Below are 22,373 nucleotides of genomic sequence, written 5' to 3'. Positions count from 1 at the left end.
ACATTAAACATGCATAGATCAGACTCAGTACGCAAATGTGAACACATTCGTAACGTCTGAAAGTAAAGTAAACCAACATGCGTGCTGGAAAATGTGTTCCGATTTTCTGCAGTATGAACTCAAACCAAATCTTGTCACGCATGCTTAGGTTCTCTTTCTAGCACAAACATTTCATTTATTTCCCCTTCTTCTCTGCTAAGCAACACAAATACATATGCTGTAGCCTACAGGCAAGCACACTTCCTGGTACATAAGAGAACAGCATCCCGAGAGTGGCACATAAAACTGATGACACAGAACAAAGCTGGTGCAACCTGTAGCTGGCTAAGAGAACAACTGAAGGATTCTAAATAATAAAAAAAAAGTCACTGCAAAGTCATATCATTTAAGAGGCGTTAACACACAAATCTAGCCCTTGCTACATTAAATTAGCTAACACACACTTTTTGCCATCGCATCCCAGGTTTCCAGCCTTTGTAAGCCATTTGTTGCTACAGAAAGCACAGAGACACAGACTGTAGCGACATGAAGTTAATTACAGTGCTGCATGTTCACCCAGTAGGCTACAAACACTGAAAAGCTGACAACTGTACCCAGCTAACACCTTCCCCCAAAACCACACACAAAAAAAAACCACACACACACACTCCTTTTCCCATGCTGCACACTTTTGAGCTTAGTTATTAAAGGACTGTGAAGACCAACCTTGAATAACTGACAAAAATGTATTAATTTAGAAATTGCCACAAAATTTTGCAAGAAAAGACTCTCAGGAAGGATATAGTGCACATTTGGTCTTGCACCTGAAGGAATTGTTGCGGGACAGTCTGAAAATGATCTTTACCATTTTGCTCCCTAAACTTGCATTTTCACCCAATGCATGTTAGTTTTTCTTGTCTTGCTTGTTTTCCAGAGAAAAGGTCTGCTCACCAGAAAGTGGCACAGGGAAATTAATCCATGCGTCTTCAGAAAAACGTGTGGTAATGGTTTTTTATGGAAGAGGGACAAAGCGCTAACGACCTTGCTAACTGCTTGCTAAATGTCACTTAGCAAGCTTGTTAGCTCGGTCGGGAAAAAAGTTCACACAGTTTATTCAAAAGACATATCTGTCCCGTCGACTCCTGTCCCATAACTGTCTACAAACCATTCCTCTTTTGTGGAGCAATTTATATTCCAGCAGGGGAAGATTAAATAACAATGGATGGTGCATCGCAGCTAATGCAGCTTCTATTTGGACTCTCCCCTCTCTCAAAGGTCAGCACCATCATCACTGGTTTGCTAAGATGCAAATTCAGGTGTCAAAGTTCACCAAAGTTTAACTCAACCAAACAATTCCAGAGCAGATTTACCTCATCCCTGAAAACAAATCCACTAATCACAGCAAGTCCATTGGAATTACTTGATTTTGGTGCAAAATTTCACCGTTTTATATGCTGGTGTGACCAGGCCTTATATCTTTTGAAAACTTTATTCTCAAAAGCATTCTCCCATTCATCTCGACTGGCTTTTGACAGACAGGTAAGTGGTGGACATATACATAACTGCAATGAACAAATGTATTTTTGACAGAAATGCATGAACTCAAAAAAATCAAAATGTAGATTCTCTCAGAGATGGACTGTTTTTTTGTGTGTGTTTTGTTTGTGCACGCACATAAAAAGGCAGATTTTTTACCAGAACTCTTCCTCAGCTACGTTATGCAGACATGAAACTTAGGAAAAGCAATAAAAACAGATGGATGGTGTATTTTCCAGCTACTTAGCATCATAATCTCATCATTTCATCAGAAACCTTTCTGGCTGCCAGGTTTCTTTATTCCCATCAGTTGTGACATTTTGTCTCTGTCCTCAGGACCCCTGGCAGTGAGGGTCAGTCACAGCTGTGTCAGGTGAGTCAGTGCAACATCATCCTCATCTTCCTGGTAGGACACCACTAACCAGCATATAACTGAATGACGAACAAAGGACATGTCATCCTGTTGTCTTCTCTCACTTGACAGGACACACAAAAGCACTATGGCAATACAATGTGTGCACAGAAATGTAAAGGCTTTCACCTCAAGTCACTCCAGGTAAACTGACATAGTAATGAATGCTGCCACCACAGGACACTTAATTGCATTCAGACAGGCACATGGTGAGATGTGGAAAGAAAACCATTAAGTCCTTTTCCAGCTTTTCCCATCCTCGTGCTGATGCTTCACTGACTCTGCCTGATTTGGAATGACAGCTTCTCGTACCTGCATGGCAAATCTGTTGTATTCCTTAAGATTAAAATAAGTACAGCATTACACTGCAAATGATCATCTCATTGGCTTTGTTTTGTGTGATCATCAAACGCAATTCAAGAGTGTGACAATCAAATTAGTGGAAATGAGAGCTGACTCGCTGTTCAATTAAAATCAGGCTCCAGTTGTTTCTGAAAGGCTTGCATGTCAATGTAATTGAATTGTATCGCCAGGAAATCATGCATGGAAACGATAATTTTGCAAAGTAATTATTTTACCTTCTCAAATTCTCAACCAATGGACGTCGCAAGCAGTACGTTTTATAAGCTTTAGGAGTGGAAAGCGGCAGAGTGCTAGCAGGCCTGCCAAACACAACACTTTTGTTTGACGCAATCTGTCTCTCAGCTCCACCCACAGCCTGAGCAAACAGCTCTGTCTCCCTAAAAGAAAACACAGGCTTCAGCCAGTACGGCTGCACTGAAATAGAATTCCATCAAAACGAAAGGCCTTATTAGTTGTGTCAAATGCTGATATTCACCATGGCAAAGTGCACAGAATACAGATACCATTACAGGAGCATACATCATGCCATCTCAACAACTCAAGGAAAAGGACCCCAGACAATAACTTGAGGGATGATGTGATGGCAGGCATATGAAAGGCGTCATAGATGACGTCTAATCTCTATTAAAAGACCTGGGCTGGCTGTAATAACCTCTCTGTCACTGTGCTAATGGAATCCAAAGGCAGATAACAGACACAAGAGAGCAAGAAGGGTCAAACACAGTGCAACATGCACACACACGCACACAAAAAAAAAAAAAAAAAAAAAAAAAGACAGAAAAAACGCTGATAACAGCAGGCAGACAAAAACATCACAGCAATTGTGAAGGCCAAGACGGACCAGGCTGAGGGGGAAGAGAACGGAGAGCAGGAGGCAACTGTCAAAGGCAGGCTAGGGTGTACAATTATGTACTCCCCTGTGTTCATAAAAGGGAATTTCAATCAATGTGAAGGAGCTGACACTATTGAATATTGACACTCTCCTCGTCCTGCTGCTTGCCCACTAACCCTTCCTCCTCCTCAGTTGGAAGTTGCAGACATGATGTAAATCACAAAAACCCCGATTCCAAAAAGGTTGGGACGCTGTGTAAAATGTAAATAAACACAGAAAGCAGTCATTTGCAAACAAACTTTAACAAGGCTGTTAAGATTTTCCTGCTCGCCAGTTAAATGCTGCTGCTGAGAGATGTCACTACATGACTATATCATTAATGGTAGTAAACATTCAGTCAAAAACTTAATTAAAACTCTATTGAAAGAGGCTTGTTGTTTCAAGCTGAAAAATGTACCTAAAGAGCAAAAAAGGCCCTTCTTGTCTCATTGTGTGAGACCATTCCTTTTTTACTGGCAGTCAGACGGGCTGGGAGTCATTTTAAAAGGCACCTGAGCTGGCACCGCTCCTAATGAAGTCATTAAATAAGCTAAATTAAGTAGAAAACACAGCACAGTACGGAGACTACAGGCATCTGATACAGTTACTATATATTGCTGAGAAATGTTAAGAGAAAACACTTCTCCAGCCCTGGCTTTTTCTGAGGTTTTTTTTCTTTTTTTGGGGCGGGGGTTTCAAGGGATCGACAGATTGACCGTCAGTTAGGGTTTAGCAGCTGCAGCAATGCACCACGAAGGTCCAGAGAGAGAGTTAAAGCACAAAGCACAGTGCTCCATCAGCACTGCTTACCTGTGAATGTGCCACAAGAAACTGAAATATGGTTGCTTTGCAAGGTGGTCTGCCTTAGTGCTTGTGACAGGATGAGGAGGCCACAGAGGAGGTGCACCAGGAGCTGCTTATTTGGAGGAGACCCAGGAAACACAGCAGTGCAGCTCCCTGCTGGAGCATCTCTGGAGAATCTCCTGCCACCTGGAGATTCCTGGAGGAAATTGGGGAAAGGGACATTTTGCCCTCTGTGGTAATATTGATGGATGGATAGATGCGTGGGTGGATTGTGTCATGATAAGCTCAGAGTATATGCACCTTTTCACCTTGAAGTATGAAGTGTATTGTGTTAGTCTCCCCTGCCTCTTGATGAGCTGTCTGCGTTAAAAATGGCTTCCAGGCTGCTGCATCCACAGAGCCACCCCAGGCAGAAGCACAGACAATACAATAACTTCTGCTCATGTTTATTTGGTTTCGCTGTTCTTTAAACTCTTCCAGCTTTCAATCACTTTGCTGGTTTATATGCACTTAATAACTAAGCTCAGTGCACATCACACCCACTGCAAAACAACCCCAAAATGTCCTGAACATCACAGACAAGACCGTTTCTGGCATCTTTAATAACTAAAGATTTGCATGTGCCAGACTAGACAATCAGCTGTTGACATGTTTTAGTCTTCAGGTAGCTCTGCACTACATGTTTGACACCCACAACCACAGATGGGGAGGTGGGAAATTGACAGGGGGGAGGAATTGGTAGGAATTAACAGAGTCGGGAAGGAGGGAAAAGTGTCAGACAGAGCAAACTCTGACATGCTCATCTACGTGTCTGAGTATCATGGGGCATCCCTCGCTCAGCACTGGTTGTCGTCCACCGTGTCACACTAAATGGAATATCATTGTTCCTGAATCTAATTTTTATTCTCAACACATCACCCATGTACCCACACAGCCACGTCTGTCAGCACGAGCCACTTTGGGCTGATATAGCCCAGATACATCCTTAGACATCTGCATGCAATATTCTAATTTGAGTAAATGTATTTGTTAATTTTTTTGTTGCTATTTTAAAAAATGTTATTAGACTGTGTGCACCACATGAGGAAATGTACAGGTGTAAGCACTGCTTATAATTTATTGAAATAAAACGCAACACCTAAAATCTAAATCTCCCCAAATAATCCAGACATTCTGATTCATGCAGATGCCAAATGCTGAGAAGCCATTGATTGTGTGGTAGAGAGGCAATTACAGGCCACTCAGTGTCACAGAGACACAGCCACTTTCCAGAACGCCTCCTTTCACTCTGGTTTTACGCTTACAGCAGCAAATTTATAATTACACATGCTAATCAAGGTGGGAGTTCACAGTAAGCCATTCTATTCTGTCAGCATCTCTGAGTGGCAACAGAGAGTCAACAGCCAAATCACTTCTGTTCCATTTGGCAGAGATTACAGAGACGACCCCCACCACTCCACAATCCTTGCCCGCCACTCCGCTGTGACATATAGTCAACATCAGATCACACACATGCTGTTGATTGAGCAGGTCTGCATTACGCAGAACACGCATGAGCTTAACACTCACAATGAATGAATATTGTCAGGCTTTAAGTCGGTGATCAAGGTTAGAGCTTTGGTGTGGAAGGTGCACTGAGAATAAAAAGCGAGTTGAGCTGCACCTTCAACGCTAACAGCAGGACAGCTATGCAATCTGCATGTTGATTATCCATAAAAATGGTAATACAGACTATTTAAAAGGAAATTACTTCCTTAATCACACACATTATATGCATTTAATATTATCTATATCCTACTAAATTAAAGGTTGACACATAAATGCCTCTCAAAGGCTCACTGAGGAACTGTCGCGTATACTTTCACAGATTCAGAAATATTTGACTTTTATTAAGTTTTTGATTCCCTTTTTCCACAAATTGTGAAAACTCAGTATGTGTAATTTACCATCAGAACCTCGATTAAAAGAACCATTCTCCGTGAAATAGCAGCGTGGCCGTATCAAAGCCTCATATCAATAAAGCATGGCAAAATTCAACCTCTCTAATTCCAGCATAATAAGGAAAAAGTGAAGATAAATTGATATTAATGAAGATCCATGAGCACAATTAAACAACCTTATTTTCAAATAACAAGAATGTCATTACTGTGATCTTATCAAAGAATACCTCCCTTAATATGCCAATCTGAATTCTGATAAGATAGATGAAAAAGGTTTGAGTGGAAACAGAAAATTCCTCAAAGGTGGGATATTACATGGGTTAAAAACTCACCTCAATACCTGTTGGTCAAAAAAAAAAAAAAAAAAAAAAAAACAACTGTACCAAGACTAAGAGTCTGCAGCCACACCAGCAGTTCTGTTAAACTGCACTTGCTTTGAGCTTGGTCAGCATGCTAACATGCTAGCATTGACAGTGCTGACATGCTGATGTTTTGCAGATATAATATTTACCATTGCCACCATCTAAGTTTAGCATGTAGCATCCTAACATTAGCATCAGATAGTACAGCTGAGGCTGATAGGTCTGACATTAGTTTTGCATTTGGTCTTCAAGTAAAGTTCAGATGAGATTAAAATTTTAAGAATCTAAAGTTATCATAATTTATCCTGCAGTACCATAAATGCAATCCATCCATTTGTTGTCTCTGGTGACTGTAGGACCACCACACTTACTCTTTAGTTTGGTCTGCACCAACTATTTAGTGCAATATGGGCTGTTTAGCTACTGAATGCTCCACTATGTTTACCAGCTAACTCCTAACTTTGTCCGTTTATATATGGTGCTGGGCAAGTAGTGAACAGTGGGTTTATCTGAGCTTTTTCACTGGAATACTGAACTAGAACATTAAAGCTGTGTGCCATAAAACTAAAACAAAGAAATGAAAGATGTGCTAATGCTCCGTAAGTTGGGTGATATTTCCTCCAAAGATAAAAATTGCACACACATTTTGGAAATGCAGAATATATCTGAATTACATTGCAAATATTTCCTTAGTAAATAGTAGCTCTATTATACCCTGTAAATAATACCTGGTGCAAAACCAGGACCTCCAGCATCGCCTCTGGCATTGTAGCATTAATCCCCACAGCTGCTACCTGTCAAACCAGCAGCACCATCATTCATTACAATAAGATAAGACTCTCAGTGAAAGAGAGCTGTATGAGAGGAATGTCTTTCATCATAGTCTTATCGTACAGTGTACAGTGTCTAGCAGCCCATAAAATTTAATCATGATGATCAAGTGGTGTTATTGACTGTAGTTGTTACATTCAGTGTCCGATGCGTCTGGACAGTCAAGATCCCCTCATGCTGAACTGTTCTTTATGCTAAGGGATCTTGTGCTCACTCAACTGCCTTTTAATCTTAAAAATAATCAACGGCGTGATTAATTGGAAGCCAAATACGGGATCCTATCTGGGACCATCAGTTTCACAGAGCAGTTCACTGATGTATGGTATCGATCGCAACAGGGAGCCCTCTAATCAGAATCATGGTAAAATCAATAGCTGGCATTGCCTGAGGTCCTGTTCATGCTTCAGTGTACACATCTGAAGTAAACTCCCCTGCGCTGAAACAGTCTGGCCATTTGCTTAAAGAAAATCGAGAGTGACTGCAATGGGGAGGACAGCAGAGATAAACTGGAGGAGACAGACAGAGATAAAGGAGGAAAAGCACAGAGACAGGTGAAGGAGAGGAGGGGTTGTTCAGCGAGGGGATTCAGTGTGACTGAAAACTGTTCTGCAGGTTTTGTTCCTCAAAGCTTCAACCCATCAAGCTTCCAGGGTACAGCGGAGGATCAACAAGCCACTGACCTCAACCTGATCCACAGGCGAGATCCCGCCACCGAGCTGTCCTGCTGTTGTCACATCCCGCTCGCTCTGCACTCTGACCACTCTGTTCCTCTTCTGTCTCTTGATCCCTCCATCTCCCCCGGGAACGAGTTAAGTTGCAGGGCCGCAGTCATGTGTCTACTCGCGGTATTCCCTGTTGGGAGAAGGGAGAGGCAGGGTGAGGGCAGATCTGAGCTTATCAGCTTAAAACATGGCTTAAGGTTGCCTGTTCAACATATAACAGTCACAACCCATGAACTGTGACACTGTCCTGAAGATAGTGAAATGAAGCAGACCTGGAAGAGCTTAGAGGAGACATACAAAGACTCCAGGGTTTCCACCAGCATCTGGTCTGGTGCCAGGGTATCCGAGGCAGCCTGCACTCCTGGCATCCTGCCACATACCAAGGCAAGCAAACCTTTCTGCTCACCTACACAAAGAGGACAACAGAGGAGAAACACATTTGTGCAGCAGGGAATACAAGAAGAATAGGAGCAAGATGAAAGAAGACGAGGCATTTGGAACAAAGGGACAATGAGCATGGAAGGGGCACTGTGTATTCAACAACCATATTTCTTACAAAAGTCTCTTCTGTTTGAGTGATTTGCTTTGCCAAACTGTGTTTTTCAGGAAACACATCCTGCCTGGATTGTCTTAATTGACGGTGCTTTTTACAGTCCAGGATTTCAAACAGAAACATTAGTTTGAGGGTTGTCTGTGTCTTACATTACACATGCGAGTGCAAGTACAGAGGACATTGACATAAGAGATTGAGGTTTGTGTGACCCATTCCAACACATTATGCATAATATATTAGGTTTATATATTGTAAGAGTTGATGCATCCCATCTCATACTTCTAATATGGAAGTCCCCATTATCACCATTATTGCCATATTGCTTACAAATTAACCATGTTTGTTTGTTTAACCATAGTTCCATCACTGACCTGTAATTTGAAGACACATACTATGCCGGGTTTGTTTGTGTTTTGTATTATGTTTGGTTAACAATCATTTCTGGTTAAAGTAAAACACAGAAGTATTGAGTTTAGTTATGGATTTCTGGTTCAGCTCTGTGTTCCATAAGTTAATCATTTTCTTTCTTTGCTACTTACCAAGCACACCATGTGTTCTAGGGACAAAAGGAGACGGGTGCCTGAACACTTCCTGTATTTATACACTGGGTGGCATCCTCAGTGATGTCACTGGGATAGACCAAGTATGGGGGGGAGTAAATCAGGTTATGTGTTATTTATGTTGATTGTGATCTCTGTGTATGGTTGCAATTGTGTGTCATCTGGTAAACTATGTGAAGTGGTTCCACTTGGAGGTCAGTGAGATTGAATAACTTCATCCTCCTGTTGTCAGAAGAGGTTGTGCAGTCACCTGCATCATGTATGGCACAAACTAGATTGGCTCCTGCTGATGGAAGGGGCTATTTAAACAGTTGCTTCTTGGCTGTGATGGGGTGGTTGGATGTGTGTATGTGATGTTAAATTGTGTTACTATGAGTTGAGTTTTGTTCAGTTAAGACAAGCTGACTGTTCACTTGTGTCGTCTTTTTGTTCTGTGCATGTTTTTAGTGTCATGGTGTCACTCTTCTGTTGAAAAAAAAAAAAAGAAAAAAAGAAACCTGCCTGTGTTAAATCTGGACATCATCGCTCTGGTCAGGCTTCCCCACACCTATTAACACACCCAGCAAACATGGAGCAACATTGCCATTGTCATGGTCTAATAGTCACTCTTTTTTTTTTTCCTTTAGCTTTGTTTTAGTCTCCATTAAGTCCAAAAACATCTGTTTTTTAACTGCTAGATGCTCCACTATTGCTGTTTGGTGCTAGTCAGGTAGTGCACATTAAATGGTTTGTCAGCTGCCTGCTGTCACTGGAAAGAAGGTTGGTGAGACTAATGAGAGTGAACCAAAACATTAAAGCTGCAGGCTGTAAAAACAACAAGCTGAAGGATGCCAAAATGCTCCACAGAGCTGAGGGGAGCTGTGGCGTCAGGTGAAAACAAGCTGCGGCTTTGTCACTCCAAGCGACTCCTTTCATGTTACATAGTCATTTTTTCTTTGTTAATGCAAACATATTGATTAGTGGAACTTTAACCAAGTGTTCAAGTGTTTTCATTTCCTTTAACATAACCACAAAAACATTAATTAATGTTACTTTAAGCTGCAAGTTCCCAGGAGCAAATATTGTAGGAAAAACAAATCATAACAGAGTCTGTTTTGCCACACTGTGCTTTCAGTTGGCAGTGAACAGCGCTGTGCTGCAAAGAGCTGCATGAAGATACATTTAATAAAAATGTTTCCTCGTTATGTCAACAAATAGCATAAACTTGGGGGCATTAGGTTTTCTTACTAAATGAATTCACTAATGCAAATTAGCAGCATGCAAACATATCATTGTAGGGCACAGAGTTGGGATTTACAGTGTGAAGACAATGATTCTGACTGTAAAAACTGCAGTATTACAGATCACCTATCACCAGATGAAAGCCACCGTACCACAGCAATATGAACCAGTGAGGTGGAAGTGCCCCACTGGCACTCAGTACCAATCACCACAAGGGGAGCAATTACTGTAACATTAAATAGTGATAAACACCACTGCACAGTGATCGTCAGAACATCAGAGCTGTCACCGCATCATCCGTCAAAAGCACGCTTCAGGGTAGCAACAGTCAGGTAGTGATACATTACAAGGGACAGAAACAGGTGTTACCATAGATTCTAATTACTTTGTTCTATCAATTATGTACAAATCTTTGCATGGCCTGGGGTCTGCCACACACTGCTGTGCCTCCTACTCACTCTCTGCACCATCCCAGCTGCAGCTACGTATAGCAGGCAGTATACTTCTCAGCAGTGCTTTGTGTGGGTGCCTTGAGGTGACTGGAAAGGTTTATTTTTCCAAGACTGAATTCATATGTGTGGAGCAATGCTCAAAAAATAAAGGGAAGAAAAAAACCCATTCTGCATATCCCACTGACATTTGAATTCACATGTTATATCCTCTCTAGTAGGAAAAGTAAATTATTTTCTCTTCCACTCAGCCCTGTAAGCATCAGTTTAGACACACAGGTGCTCTGCTGTTTTGTGTTTTCAAGCTGCAACGGTCTTCCAGGCACTTGTGGTTTCTGCCTTTGTTTTGCACACTCCTCAAGTTTTCTCTCAGCCGCTCAGCGCACAAAAACATTATGCTAATGACTTGGTAGACATCTGCTTCCAGCTCAGTTTTTCACTCAGTGTTTAGACATGTGTGTGTGTGTGTCACCCATATAGGGGATCTGCTTTTACCTACAGGAGGTCAAATCTTTAAAATGGAGGCATATAGAGAGGAATTTCAGACTTAAGCAGAACATATTCATCATTGTTTTAGAATGATGTTTTGTCTCTCCTTTTTTTTACCCTCCCCTCATGAGGCAGCATCATGCTATGATAATGCATTAAGTTTAGTGTACTGTGTGAATTAATGGCTCACACTCCTGGTACAGCACGTCAGTTAGCACTGAAGGAGAGTGTTTATGGATAAGGCAGACTGCAACTAATAGCCATATTTGCTCAAATGCATATAGGGCTTTTTCAGTAAGCTATAAGAGCAGACTGACAGTGTGTAGAGGATCAGACCATTTTTGATGCCAAAAATAAGTAAACCCATGAGGGAAATGAGGAGGAAAAGGCAAATGTGAAGGCAAAGAACAAGGAAATAAGAGAACAGCAGACACATGAGAAAAAAAACTAAGCTTTTAGTTAATGCTACAGTATGCTACAACGCTGAAAATGTGCACGTCAGCTGCAGAACAGTAAATACTGTACACTTATGCAAAATTGGCATACTTACGGAAGAAAGTTTGAAAGGACACGCTCTTTCTCATGAAGCAGTGCTTGAATAAATATGTCTATTTTCACATTCGAAGTGGTCGCCCTTGACTTGTTTTTCAGAGTGGAGCATCAGTATATGCTTCCTCAAAATTAAACGCAAAGTTTGATCAGGCCCTTTGTGATTAAATAAGAGCTACAGCCTTGATGAACAAACTAGAACAAGTTCATTCATTACGAAATTTTAAGGAATTTCACATATTCAATTTTCAAATTAATGACGCAAGCTTATTAATAAACCTTAAGTTTAACTAAATGCAATTAAATGGCTGCATCAACATCAGTTAATACAACAACAACAGGCAGTTGAATAGGAGGATTTTTCCAAACATTGTTATTTATTTTTGTCACACAAAGTTAAAACTCTCACACTTAAGTTTGTGTGATCAACTGTGTAGCACAGAGAGCATACACACAGTGGCTTTTTATGTATTTCAACCTCATGACAAAAAATTCACATCAGAGGTGTGGCGAGAAAAAGAACAATTTGCACCACGTTGGGAAAATTCAAACATCTTGTCATCATGCATTTCCTCCACAATGCAGTTTCCCACTGTGGTTGTTATCGGGTTTAATCATTTATTATTACTGTATTGCTTTATTGAAGCCAGTTTTGGATGTGCATACCACAATTTATTGGTTCAATGTATAAATGCATTCCTTTACAAGAAAGCAATGTGGTAAAGCAGATCAAAAGTCCATCTAGCTTTTGAACTTGTTCAACTATTGGGGGGTATGAACTATGTCTGCACAGTTTTGACTTTCTGAAACTATACAACAGGTTAGACTTGTTCAAACAGACAAGAGTCTCACAATAGCCTGTTGCACCTTCTTTGGTATAACTGATATCCAGTGGCATCAATGAAGTGTCTCACTAAATGCATTCAGGCAGCACACCTGCCAGAAAGCAGCAGTCACAGACAGTTAACCTCAAGATCTGGAAGTGTTTGTGAGTCAACGAAGCTTCACAAACTCCATCGCCGTCTGCCTTCATCAAAGTTCAGCTACATAAAGAGCGATTTACGTTCATCTTTGTGACTGTATTTTCACACTTAAGTGGGTCAAGCACTGCTTCCTGGCCCTGGCCCAAAGGTAAGCAAACTATAAATTCTGATTCTAAATTAAGGGAAGAATTAACAGTTCTCAGGCTTTTTAAATCAGTATTCTGCTGCTGTTCTGTACGATAAGCTGCTGTGTAGAGTTCCCCCTGCTGACTGTAGACTGTAGACTGGACACACTGTACTGAAGTGACTCATACTGTCTTCAGCAGTATTAATGTTGCTGTTAAAGCTAATGAAATGACATACTATTGTCAGTCAGTTGAAGGGATGAAGGCACAGACTGACAGAACAAACTCTAATAGAGACATCATATCATCCAAATTACTTTAGTAATTTTGTTTTGATGCATCTTCCTTTCAGAGGTAGAACACACATCACCAATACCTGATGCACAATGCCCACGCTGTGCTATTGTCCAGTCGTTTCATAATGGTACTGACACAACAGAAAATATAACCGGTTTTTCCATGAAAATCATGCTGAGTACTGTCGTCTTGTAGGCATTTCCAGAAAGTTACTGACTCAGTGAAGCAGCTCCTGGAAGTGTTTGTTTGGGTCTCATGCTGCATTAGAGAGATAGAAGGATTGAACATGAAGTGTTGTTTGTGGCTCAAAATAATAAAGGGACCCCAAGAGGAGGTAATTTTCCTCACTTAATTGTGTGTGTAATTTTGTATTGTTGCTGACTTTTGATCTGATCCTGAAACACAGAGCTACTTTGGGCAGCATACAACATACAATACATATTTAACAATAGTAATAGTTACATAGTGGCATGTGCTCTCCATCCCTAAGATATAACATCTTGGCAAACTGAGTCTTTAAAAGTCCAGTTTACATTCCACGGTTTTTGTTATAAACTGTATTTTTATGTAACATTATAATAATAGCAATAATAATAATTAGCAGTAGAGGTAGTGGAGTATCTTTATTGTTATCATTATCATTCCTTTATTATACCATATATCTATATCATTACTGCCTAAATATTGGTAACCATTGTGATGTACATGCCACCTTTCAAAATTCAAAAGAGACAGAGAATGCCCTTGTTTACACAAATGTTTGGGGTCTGTGATGCATGATATAACTATGTGATTATGGTCCTCCAGATGTTACTGTGACAAACAGGAAGGAAAAAATTTAAACCCCCGAATGAAAACAATCAACAGGTGACTGACATATTGTGTTTGTGTGTTTATGTGCTGTTTTGACACAGGCACCTGCCAGAAAATGACCCTGCAGCCATTAAATCCAGTGAACTGTGCAAGCCTACTGCAGCCTGGCTGCTCTCTGCTGCAGCTGGATGGTGAAGTTCTCCTGTTTGGCCAGAAAGGCTGGCCCAAGCGCTCATGTCCAACAGGGGTATTTGGGATTCGGTTTAAACGTGGTGAGATGAAGTTGAAGGCCATCTCATTCTCCAATGACTCATGCTACCTTCCTCCATTACGTTGCCCTGCTGTTTGTCGCCTCGACCCCTACGACGGGCTTCCAGAGAGTTATCTCATCCATGGTGGCCGCACCCCAAATAATGAGATCTCATCCAGCTTGTATCTGCTCACCATGGATAGCCGTGGCTGCAATCGTAAACTGACCTTGTGCTGCAAAGAGAAAGAACTGGTGGGAGAAGTGCCAGGTGCCAGATATGGCCACACAATGAGCATGGTTCAAAGCCATGGGAAGATAGCTTGTGTGTTGTTTGGGGGTAGATCCTACATGCCTGCTGGAGAGCGGACCACAGAGACCTGGAACAGCGTTGTCGACTGTCCTCCTCAGGTGTTCCTGTTTGACTTGGAGTTTGGTTGCTCCTCTGCTCACACTTTACCTGAGCTCAGCGATGGACAGTCTTTCCATTTGGCCCTTGCCAGAGAAGACTGTGTCTACTTCATCGGCGGTCACTCACTCACATTGGACTCCCGCCCCCCTCGACTCTTTCGCCTGCGCGTTGAGCTTCTGCAGGGCAGCCCCTTGCTTTCCTGTGAGACTCTGGACACCGGCATATCCATCTCAAGTGCTATAATCAGTCGTACAGGTCCTACTCACAGATACATCATCTTAGGTGGGTATCAGTCAGACTCTAAGAAGAGGATGGAGTGTAGCACTGTGATTCTGGATGAGAAAGGGATCCAATTTGAGCACTTGGAACCACCTAATTGGATTCCAGATATCATTCATAGTCGTACTTGGTTTGGCGGCAGTGCCGGAGAGGGAAGCATCCTACTTGGTGTACCAACTGAGGGAAGGCCATCCCAACCAGATATGCATTACTTCTATCATGTGAGCTTCCAGACAGAGGGACAAGGCAAAGAGGAAGAGGGAATCCAGGGCTGCAGCCAGGAGTCAACAGATTATGATGACTCCACTCCTCTTGAGGACTCTGAGGAGCTCTACTTCGGTCGTGAGCCACATGAGCTGGAGGACAGCAGTGATGGAGAAGGGGATACCTACAATGAGGAGGATGAGGAGGACGAATCACAAACGGGCTATTGGATCAAATGCTGCCTGAGCTGTCAGGTGAACCCCAATACATGGGAGCCATACTACTCAACTGAGCTCCACCGGCCGGCCATGATCTTCTGCTCCAGAGGGGAGGAGGGACACTGGGTCCATGCACAGTGCATGGAGCTGTCTGAGACCCTGCTGCGCAGGCTCTCTCAGGGCAGCAAAAAGTATTTCTGCCTGGACCATGGAGGCCTACCCTACCAGGAGATGACCCCACCTCGAGAGGTCATGCCTCTAAAGCGTACCCCCATGAAAGTTAAAGACAGGAAAACCCCTCCTGCAATCAAGATATCCCCTGCCAAAAAAAGCTTTTTCAGAAGGCTATTTGACTGAATCCAGTTTTAATGATGACTCTGGTCACTGTTAAGAAGTATTTTGAGGAGATGTCTTGTTTATTATCAGTGAATAAATGATTGATGAAGAATATGCAAAGCTGATCTGCTCTCAATGTATAGAAATTTGTAAAGAGAATAAACAATTAAATTCCAACCTGATATTTCATGATTTTCATGTATTTTACACTGTTTGGCAAAGCATACATAACATTTCAGAAAGTCTACCCACAGTGTTTCTAGTTTGTGCTTTTACCAGCTGCATAACCATTGATTGTAATTTTGTGTTCTGTTAACTGCAACAAGTGTTTCATGGTCAAGTAGATCTGAATTATTTTCGGAATTCTTTCTGATATTTAAATGATGATTGTTAAATTAAAAATGGCCACTGTTAAGAATACCATGTATATTGATCAGATTCAGGCAATAAATTATTGATGACAAATACTTAATATGCTGATTTGTACTGAATGAAATCAACAATAAACTGCCTGCCTCATATTATGTGTCTTTCTTTGTATTGCCTTTTTTTCTAAATTGTTTTCACACATTTTTTATGTGACAGAAAATCTTAATGTTTAAGCACATCTCTCTGTAGTGCTTGCATTTTCATTACATTCTATTTATTCTATATAACAGTTCATTGTTATTTTGTCATCCAGGACCACAGTGAAAACCATCAGTTACAAATGCTGTCTTCCAGGACCAGCTGTTCCTGAACTCTATGTTACATTTTAATGCAACATTAAAAAACAAAATAAAATTAAAAAGAAAAAAGAAAGAAAAGATCAAGGTCAAGAAGATCAAGTCAGATTTTTATTTATTCTGTAGTGGAAACAAGGACAAAAAAGTACAAACTCCCTGCTCTGTAAACCCATCAGTGAAATTACAGCAGAAATATCTGAAAACTGCACAAATGTAAATAAGAAACCAGTGGAACTTTACTGTTACACTGTACTACTAAACATATCACCACTGAAAGTCTTCTGCAACCCCAGTAAACTGTTTATCTGATATTTAGTGTAATCTGGAAACCAGAAAGAAAAAAATATATATATATACATGGAAATACATGGTAAAATGTGAACAAGTGGAATTCAGCGAATCATCCATCATCCATTGCTTTGGAAATGCAGTTCATTATGGCAAAAAAAAAAAAAACAAATATGAGACAAGTTGCAATATAATGCTCTCTAAAACATGGTGTTATTGTAGGACTATGACAACTATCAAATGAAATGTGAATATTTCACAGCTGTCATGCGGTTAAACTTATGACAGTAAAATAAAATCAAACATTCAATCAAATAAGAAAACAAAATTGCCTGTCACAATTCAAAATTGGGAGGGCAGAAAGAGAAAATATAATCAATCAATCAAACAAATAAAGTTGCCAACAAATCAGTTTACATCAGGTCTCTCGAGCTCCCGCTCATCCCTCTCTTCTGTCAGCCATGGCAATGGAGAAACATCAGCTGAGAAAAAGAGGCAGGTTATATACAGAATTTAAGAAAAATCCCTGCCTGCTGGAGAGTCCATGGGGTATTAGGCTTTGTAATGGACCATACTGTATTTTTATGATATCAACAAAAAGGTCAGTATATGCTTTATTTTATGTGAAGAATTCGAATAAGTATCATCTATTCTCCACTGTGCAAAAACTAAAAGAGATAAAAATTGGTTGAAAGTGACCTGGTATCTATTCTGCCCCTCAGGGATCCCAAGATAAAGCACTAAAGTAATCTTTTTCAGAGGGCACTCATGAAACAAAGAACATTTGGGTGTCTGTGATTGCATTTTGCTTCAGCTCAAATGATATATTAATACAGTGGCCACAAATGTGGTCTTTTTAACACAATTTCCCTCCGTGACTTACAGCGCTTTCATCTGTTTCCATAAATATCCTCTCTATATAAATCCATAAATATGTCATATCCTTGCAATACAATAAACTGCTCCATATTTCACAGACAGTGGAGATAAAAAAGAACTTTCCTGCAAAGACCAAGAGAAAATAAAACTGTGTTACTTCTATATTCCTCTGCTGTCCCATCTTTGCACTGTAACAGCTAACAAACAAGGGCAAGGCAAATGTACACATATAGAATCTTTCAACAGCAAGGCAGTACAAGCAAAACACGTAATTAAAAACATGGTTGTGGTCAAACGATAACATTGCTTCTCTTTAAAATTTAAAAGTCAGTATGTTCAACTGCAAAAAATTGGTTATGTAATGATTAAGTCTTGTAAAATCCACCCCTAAACATTGATGTTTAAATTTGCAAAGTATTATGACACTGGCTCCTTTCCTGTAGTATTTTAAGTATCAATCAAACTTAAGAATTCATAAACAAGGTCTTATTACTGATCGAGGCAATCAAATCCATCCTGAAATCAATAAAATGTTAATGTTCACATTAAAAGACAAATCAAAAATCATTAACCTCCAGACACATATCCTCATCATCCTGATACTCTACTGGGTCAATGCTGGCTTGCAGAGCTTTGACAGAGTTTTTGTGAGCTTCCATAAACTTCTGCAAGTACTTGGAGGTGTAGAGCCAGTGATGTTTCAACACATCCTCCAGCTCAAAGGCCTTTGACTGACGTGCATTCATCTTCCGGAAGCGTCTGAACAGTTTGTTTGCGGACTCGTTCCCCTCGCTCGCCCAGGCTCCTATGGATCCATCTCTCTCTATGATTTCAGGCACATGGGCCAGGGTCTTGTGCATGTAATTGGGTATCTTTCCCTTGTACCTATATTTGAAAGTAGTGGAGAGGAGGTCAGCAAAGCGCTGGGAGTTAAAGCTATAGCGGCACAGCTGGTCAGGGCACTCCTTTGCTGGGCAGGTGGCACGCCACACAGGCTTCATCTGGAGGTAGAGCGTTATAAGCTCCCTCAGGGCCTCCCTCCTTGCCTCAGAGGGCACCAGCTCACACACTGCCTCCACAGTCTCCAGGGTCAGTAGCCGGCGGGCAAAGTTCCCATTCATTCTCATTACTGGTTTCAGCTTCACCTTCTTCCTCAGCTGTTTATCTAGGGCTGCCCTCCAGCTGCGCCGCTCCTCCCGGCTGGGGTTGACCTTTTGGTACATCTCCCCGATCTCATCCTGGAAGATTTTGTAGAACTCAGTAGCATTGCCTATGTCGCAATGTAATGCATCCATCGTGGGATGGGTCTCCATAAAGGGCTTGGAAGAGACCCCTTTGACTCTGTCTCGCAGCTCATCTGCGGACTCAGAAAAGGGGTTGGTTCTCCATATTTCATAACGTTCTAGGTTCTCTTCATGACTGCGAGTAATGGAGTGTAGTACCATGTTTTCAGAAGCTTCTGCCCGACCGGAGTCACAGAGAGTGCAGATATAGGTGGACCCTGAGGCCTCAAGGCCCTCCATCTCACGCACCATCTTCTCATCATATCCCGTGCCTCTGAAGTGAAAGCGGAAGGAGCGAAGCAGTCCACCAATGGATAGGATGAGCCTGCTCTCTTTCATTGCACTACGCTCTGCAACTACAGGCGACAGGATGGCTGTGAGTGTCTCATGGTCTGACTCATCCACAAATGTCAGGCAAAGGGGCTTACAGGACAATTCTGAGTTTGGCTTTGTCTCCGTGAAGATGGTAACCTCTTCCTCCTTGTCGGCTGCCAGGATGGAAACAGACATAATCGTGAAAGAGAAACGTACAGCCTTCTCAGGAACAACTGGTCCTCCACCGTGCTTCTCACTGACATCGCCCATGCCATCGCAAGATTCCTTGATCATGACACTGAAGCCTGAGGTGCAAGCGCTGTCTTCCAACCCACTCTCTCTCAGCCCCTCCATGATGTCCTCCTCCAGATCTTTTAATGCTGACACCAGTGCCACATCATAGCGAAACCGCCGAGTTATAGTGTCAGCCAGGGAGTCATCAACTGAGGAAGCCCATCCAGAGAGCCCATTAATAATGCCAACATTGCAAGATGTAGACACATTCTTGAGAGCAGGCTGCCATTCAAACTGGTGAAAGCCAGGGAGTAGCTCCTTCTCTGCAGCTCGCAGGGTGTGCAGGGGCTGAAAAATCTGCCGGCCACTGGTGGCTTTGACAGTCCGGTACATCTTGTGATACTGGCTGCAGCTCAGGAAAGTGTTGACCCGAATTGCCAAGCATACAGCAGGATGCAATCCAGAGCCTCTGCCTGCAGAGACAGAGAGAAAATGAAAAGAGAGAAAGTTTCAGACAGCAACAGAAAGATGCTAAATTTTAAAAAGTGAAGCAAGGAAAAAGGACTGAGACATGAAGAGAATTGTTGAACAGCAAACTGTGCAAGCCCATTTCTAGTACTTTGAAAAGAACTACAGTATCTAATATTTCCTCATTTGATATTCTGCATTTGGAGTCATTTATGTTATGAGACAAAGAGACTCGCAAATTTTACACCCAAATGTGAATGTATTGTTGTCAAAAGCCCACGAGCCCATGATTACAAAATCCAATATTTCCTAATTTACAAATGTTATAAGGGGACAGAGGGCGAACCGGTGAAGCTGGCAAAAGTGATGTATTGGCTGCAGATGAAAACAGACACCAGCTGGCTTCTATTCCCCAAAGAGGAGGATGGTGCTGTCTGTGTAATTTGCAGATACAAGAGCTGCTGATGTTGTTTTGATTCTAACAGCCCCTTCACAAGAGTTGTTATTGTGCATTACAGGGAGTGTGAGACTGAGGGACTGACAGACAAGCAGACTGAGAGAGAGAGCACAAGAGAATCAGGAGGGGTTGACCGTCTAACAGCAGTGGTTCAATAAATAGAGATGGCCAATAATGAAATGCTTTTCAATCAAAATCAAGGAAACTTTCTTCTTTCTCTTCAATGGTGAACTTTCAACTCATTGTTATTTATGAGATGGCTGTACTCCTCACAGCTAGGTGGAAATATTAAATGACCAAACACTATCATAATTTCCATTTGTTTGTGTCCCTTTTTCCTGGCTATGGAGGATTATGTTGACTGAACAAAAGCCTTATAATAGCCTCTTACCTTGCATCATGGCCTCCACCTCATCGGCCTGCCGATGTTCATTCTCAGATCTCAATGCAAGTAGAAACAGAGTCAAACACACGGACTTCAGGTCGCCACCTTCCTCCTTCTCTGCAAACACCTTCACCTGGTTCTTCAGATCCCTCAGCCGATGTTTCTGGGCACGACGGGTCAAGGATAGTAAGTGCTGACGGGGTCTTCCCCCTTTATTGGTTAGCAGGTAGTTGTCAAGTTCTGATGACTGCTTGTTTTCATCCTGATCATCTAGGTCATGGTTCAGACAATGACCTTTAAATGAGTCTAACTTTACCTGCTTGCCACAGCCACTTCTAGGGCAGAGCAGAGGCAGGGATTGCAGGGCTGATAAGAACGCTTTGGCAGGTGAGGTGAGGTCATCAGGGATACAGCGCAAGTTGCAGGCCGGGCAATGAGGTCCCAAAACGTAGCTATATTTTATGATACAGCTGCGGCAGAAGAGGTGCCCACAGGGGGACTGGACTGGATCAGAGAGCAGGTGGTCACAAACAAGGCAGGTGAAGGAAGAGAGGAAGTCTACGGGGAGCTTCTCGGAAATCAACTTAGTACTCAGGTGGTCTTTCTGGCAATGGGTGATGTTTCTCACCCATTGCTCTCTCTGTGTACTGGGTTTCCTCCAGGCCTTGAGCGCAGGACGCCTCAAAGCCCTCCTCTCACCAACACCAATGCTGTCACCTTGGTTCCACCTGGTCCTTTTTGCCAGTCTCTGGGCTCTGGGAATGGTTTTCCGCCTCTTTCTCCCAGTCCGCTGGAACAAGGGTTTCCTGGGGGAGCAAAGGTGGCAGAGGGAAGAGTGAGGTTTCCATTCAGGGACTCTTGTTCTGGAGAAGCTGCAGACACCCCCTCCTCGTATGGCAGCCATCCAGCAGCGATGGCAAAAGGAAAGAGGGTGAACAGATTCTGTATCCTCTGTCACGTCCACTTTGAAGACTTTGATGATGACCTCTGGCCAGCTTGTAAACTTGCATCCCATTTTCCGCAGGGCACCTTTGCTTGCCTCATCCAGATCCCCATGAACATCATGCACTGGTCCTTTGACTTTCCTCAGTGCCATTCCACAGAGTCGGCACAAGCATCTTTATAAAGGAAAAACAATGTTGTCAAAAACATTAACAACATTCTTAAAAAGAAATGCATATAATAAAGTGTAGTTTATATAGAATAGTGATATTTGATCACCTGAGGTGGTTCATGTGGGTGTCCATTTCCTGTAGCTTCATATCTACCCTCCGGCCTGGGCCCTCCACATTTTCCTTGCTTTTCCCCCCAAGGCACAATTTCATGACACTCCCTGGACCCACACCATCAAACTCTATATTCGGAGCTGTGGGAGGTGAGATCCCTATAAAGGCCCCTTTCTCAGGCTGTGTCTCACTGGGCAATGGTGCCTTCTCCATGGATCTCACCCTAAACAGTTTAAACTTCCACTGAGAGTACTGAGAATGGGGATGGTGGAGCTCAGCCGGCATGGATGATCTGGGGCCATCTGTCTCTGACCTGTCCTCCATCATGATGCAACTTAGACCTTACACCCTGGAGAAGAGAGGGGAGGAGAGGAGCGGTGAAAGGAGAGCTTAGTTTCATGTATCACAAAAGTATTAAAGAATATTTCAGCTGTCCATGAGAGGCACATTAATGGATGCAGAAACAAGATTTGGAGGTTGAAATGCTCAGATATCCCAAGTGCCTTCTCAGCATTGAGCCCATGACACAGTCTAACAGCTTTACTTGATTCCTGTTGA

General features: G+C 42.1%; 2 protein-coding genes across 2 annotated transcripts; one reads left to right on the top strand and one right to left on the bottom strand.

Annotated features, from left to right (window-relative positions):
• The first annotated feature begins 13,974 nt into the window (after positions 1-13,974).
• On the top strand, positions 13,975-15,576 carry rag2 (recombination activating gene 2). The gene has a single exon (XM_076733598.1). The coding sequence runs from the start codon at positions 13,975-13,977 to the stop codon at positions 15,574-15,576; it is 1,602 nt and encodes a 533-aa protein (XP_076589713.1).
• Positions 15,577-17,884: 2,308 nt separating this feature from the next.
• Positions 17,885-22,142, bottom strand: rag1 (recombination activating 1). The gene is made up of 3 exons (XM_076733543.1): positions 21,811-22,142; positions 20,596-21,707; positions 17,885-19,752 (listed from the first exon to the last, which is right to left on the bottom strand). The coding sequence occupies exons 1-3, from the start codon at positions 22,140-22,142 to the stop codon at positions 18,005-18,007; spliced, it is 3,192 nt and encodes a 1,063-aa protein (XP_076589658.1). The 3' UTR covers positions 17,885-18,004.
• Between the last annotated feature and the right edge of the window lie 231 nt (positions 22,143-22,373).

Source organism: Chaetodon auriga, chromosome 6 (assembly GCF_051107435.1).
Source record: "Chaetodon auriga isolate fChaAug3 chromosome 6, fChaAug3.hap1, whole genome shotgun sequence".
Lineage (NCBI taxonomy): Eukaryota > Metazoa > Chordata > Actinopteri > Chaetodontiformes > Chaetodontidae > Chaetodon > Chaetodon auriga.
The sequence above is the reverse complement of the archived record's forward strand: the minus strand, read 5'-3'. Positions and strand labels throughout refer to the sequence as shown.

Coding starts and splice junctions, on each gene's coding strand:
- rag2 (XM_076733598.1), top strand. CDS start 13,975: ATGACCCTGCAGCCATTAAATCCAGTGAACTGTGCAAGCCTACTGCAG.
- rag1 (XM_076733543.1), bottom strand. CDS start 22,142: ATGATGGAGGACAGGTCAGAGACAGATGGCCCCAGATCATCCATGCCG. Junction 21,708..21,810: donor ACCCACATGAACCACCTCAG/GTGATCAAATAT, acceptor TCCTTTATAAAG/ATGCTTGTGCCGACTCTGTG. Junction 19,753..20,595: donor GGTGGAGGCCATGATGCAAG/GTAAGAGGCTAT, acceptor CTGTCTCTGCAG/GCAGAGGCTCTGGATTGCAT.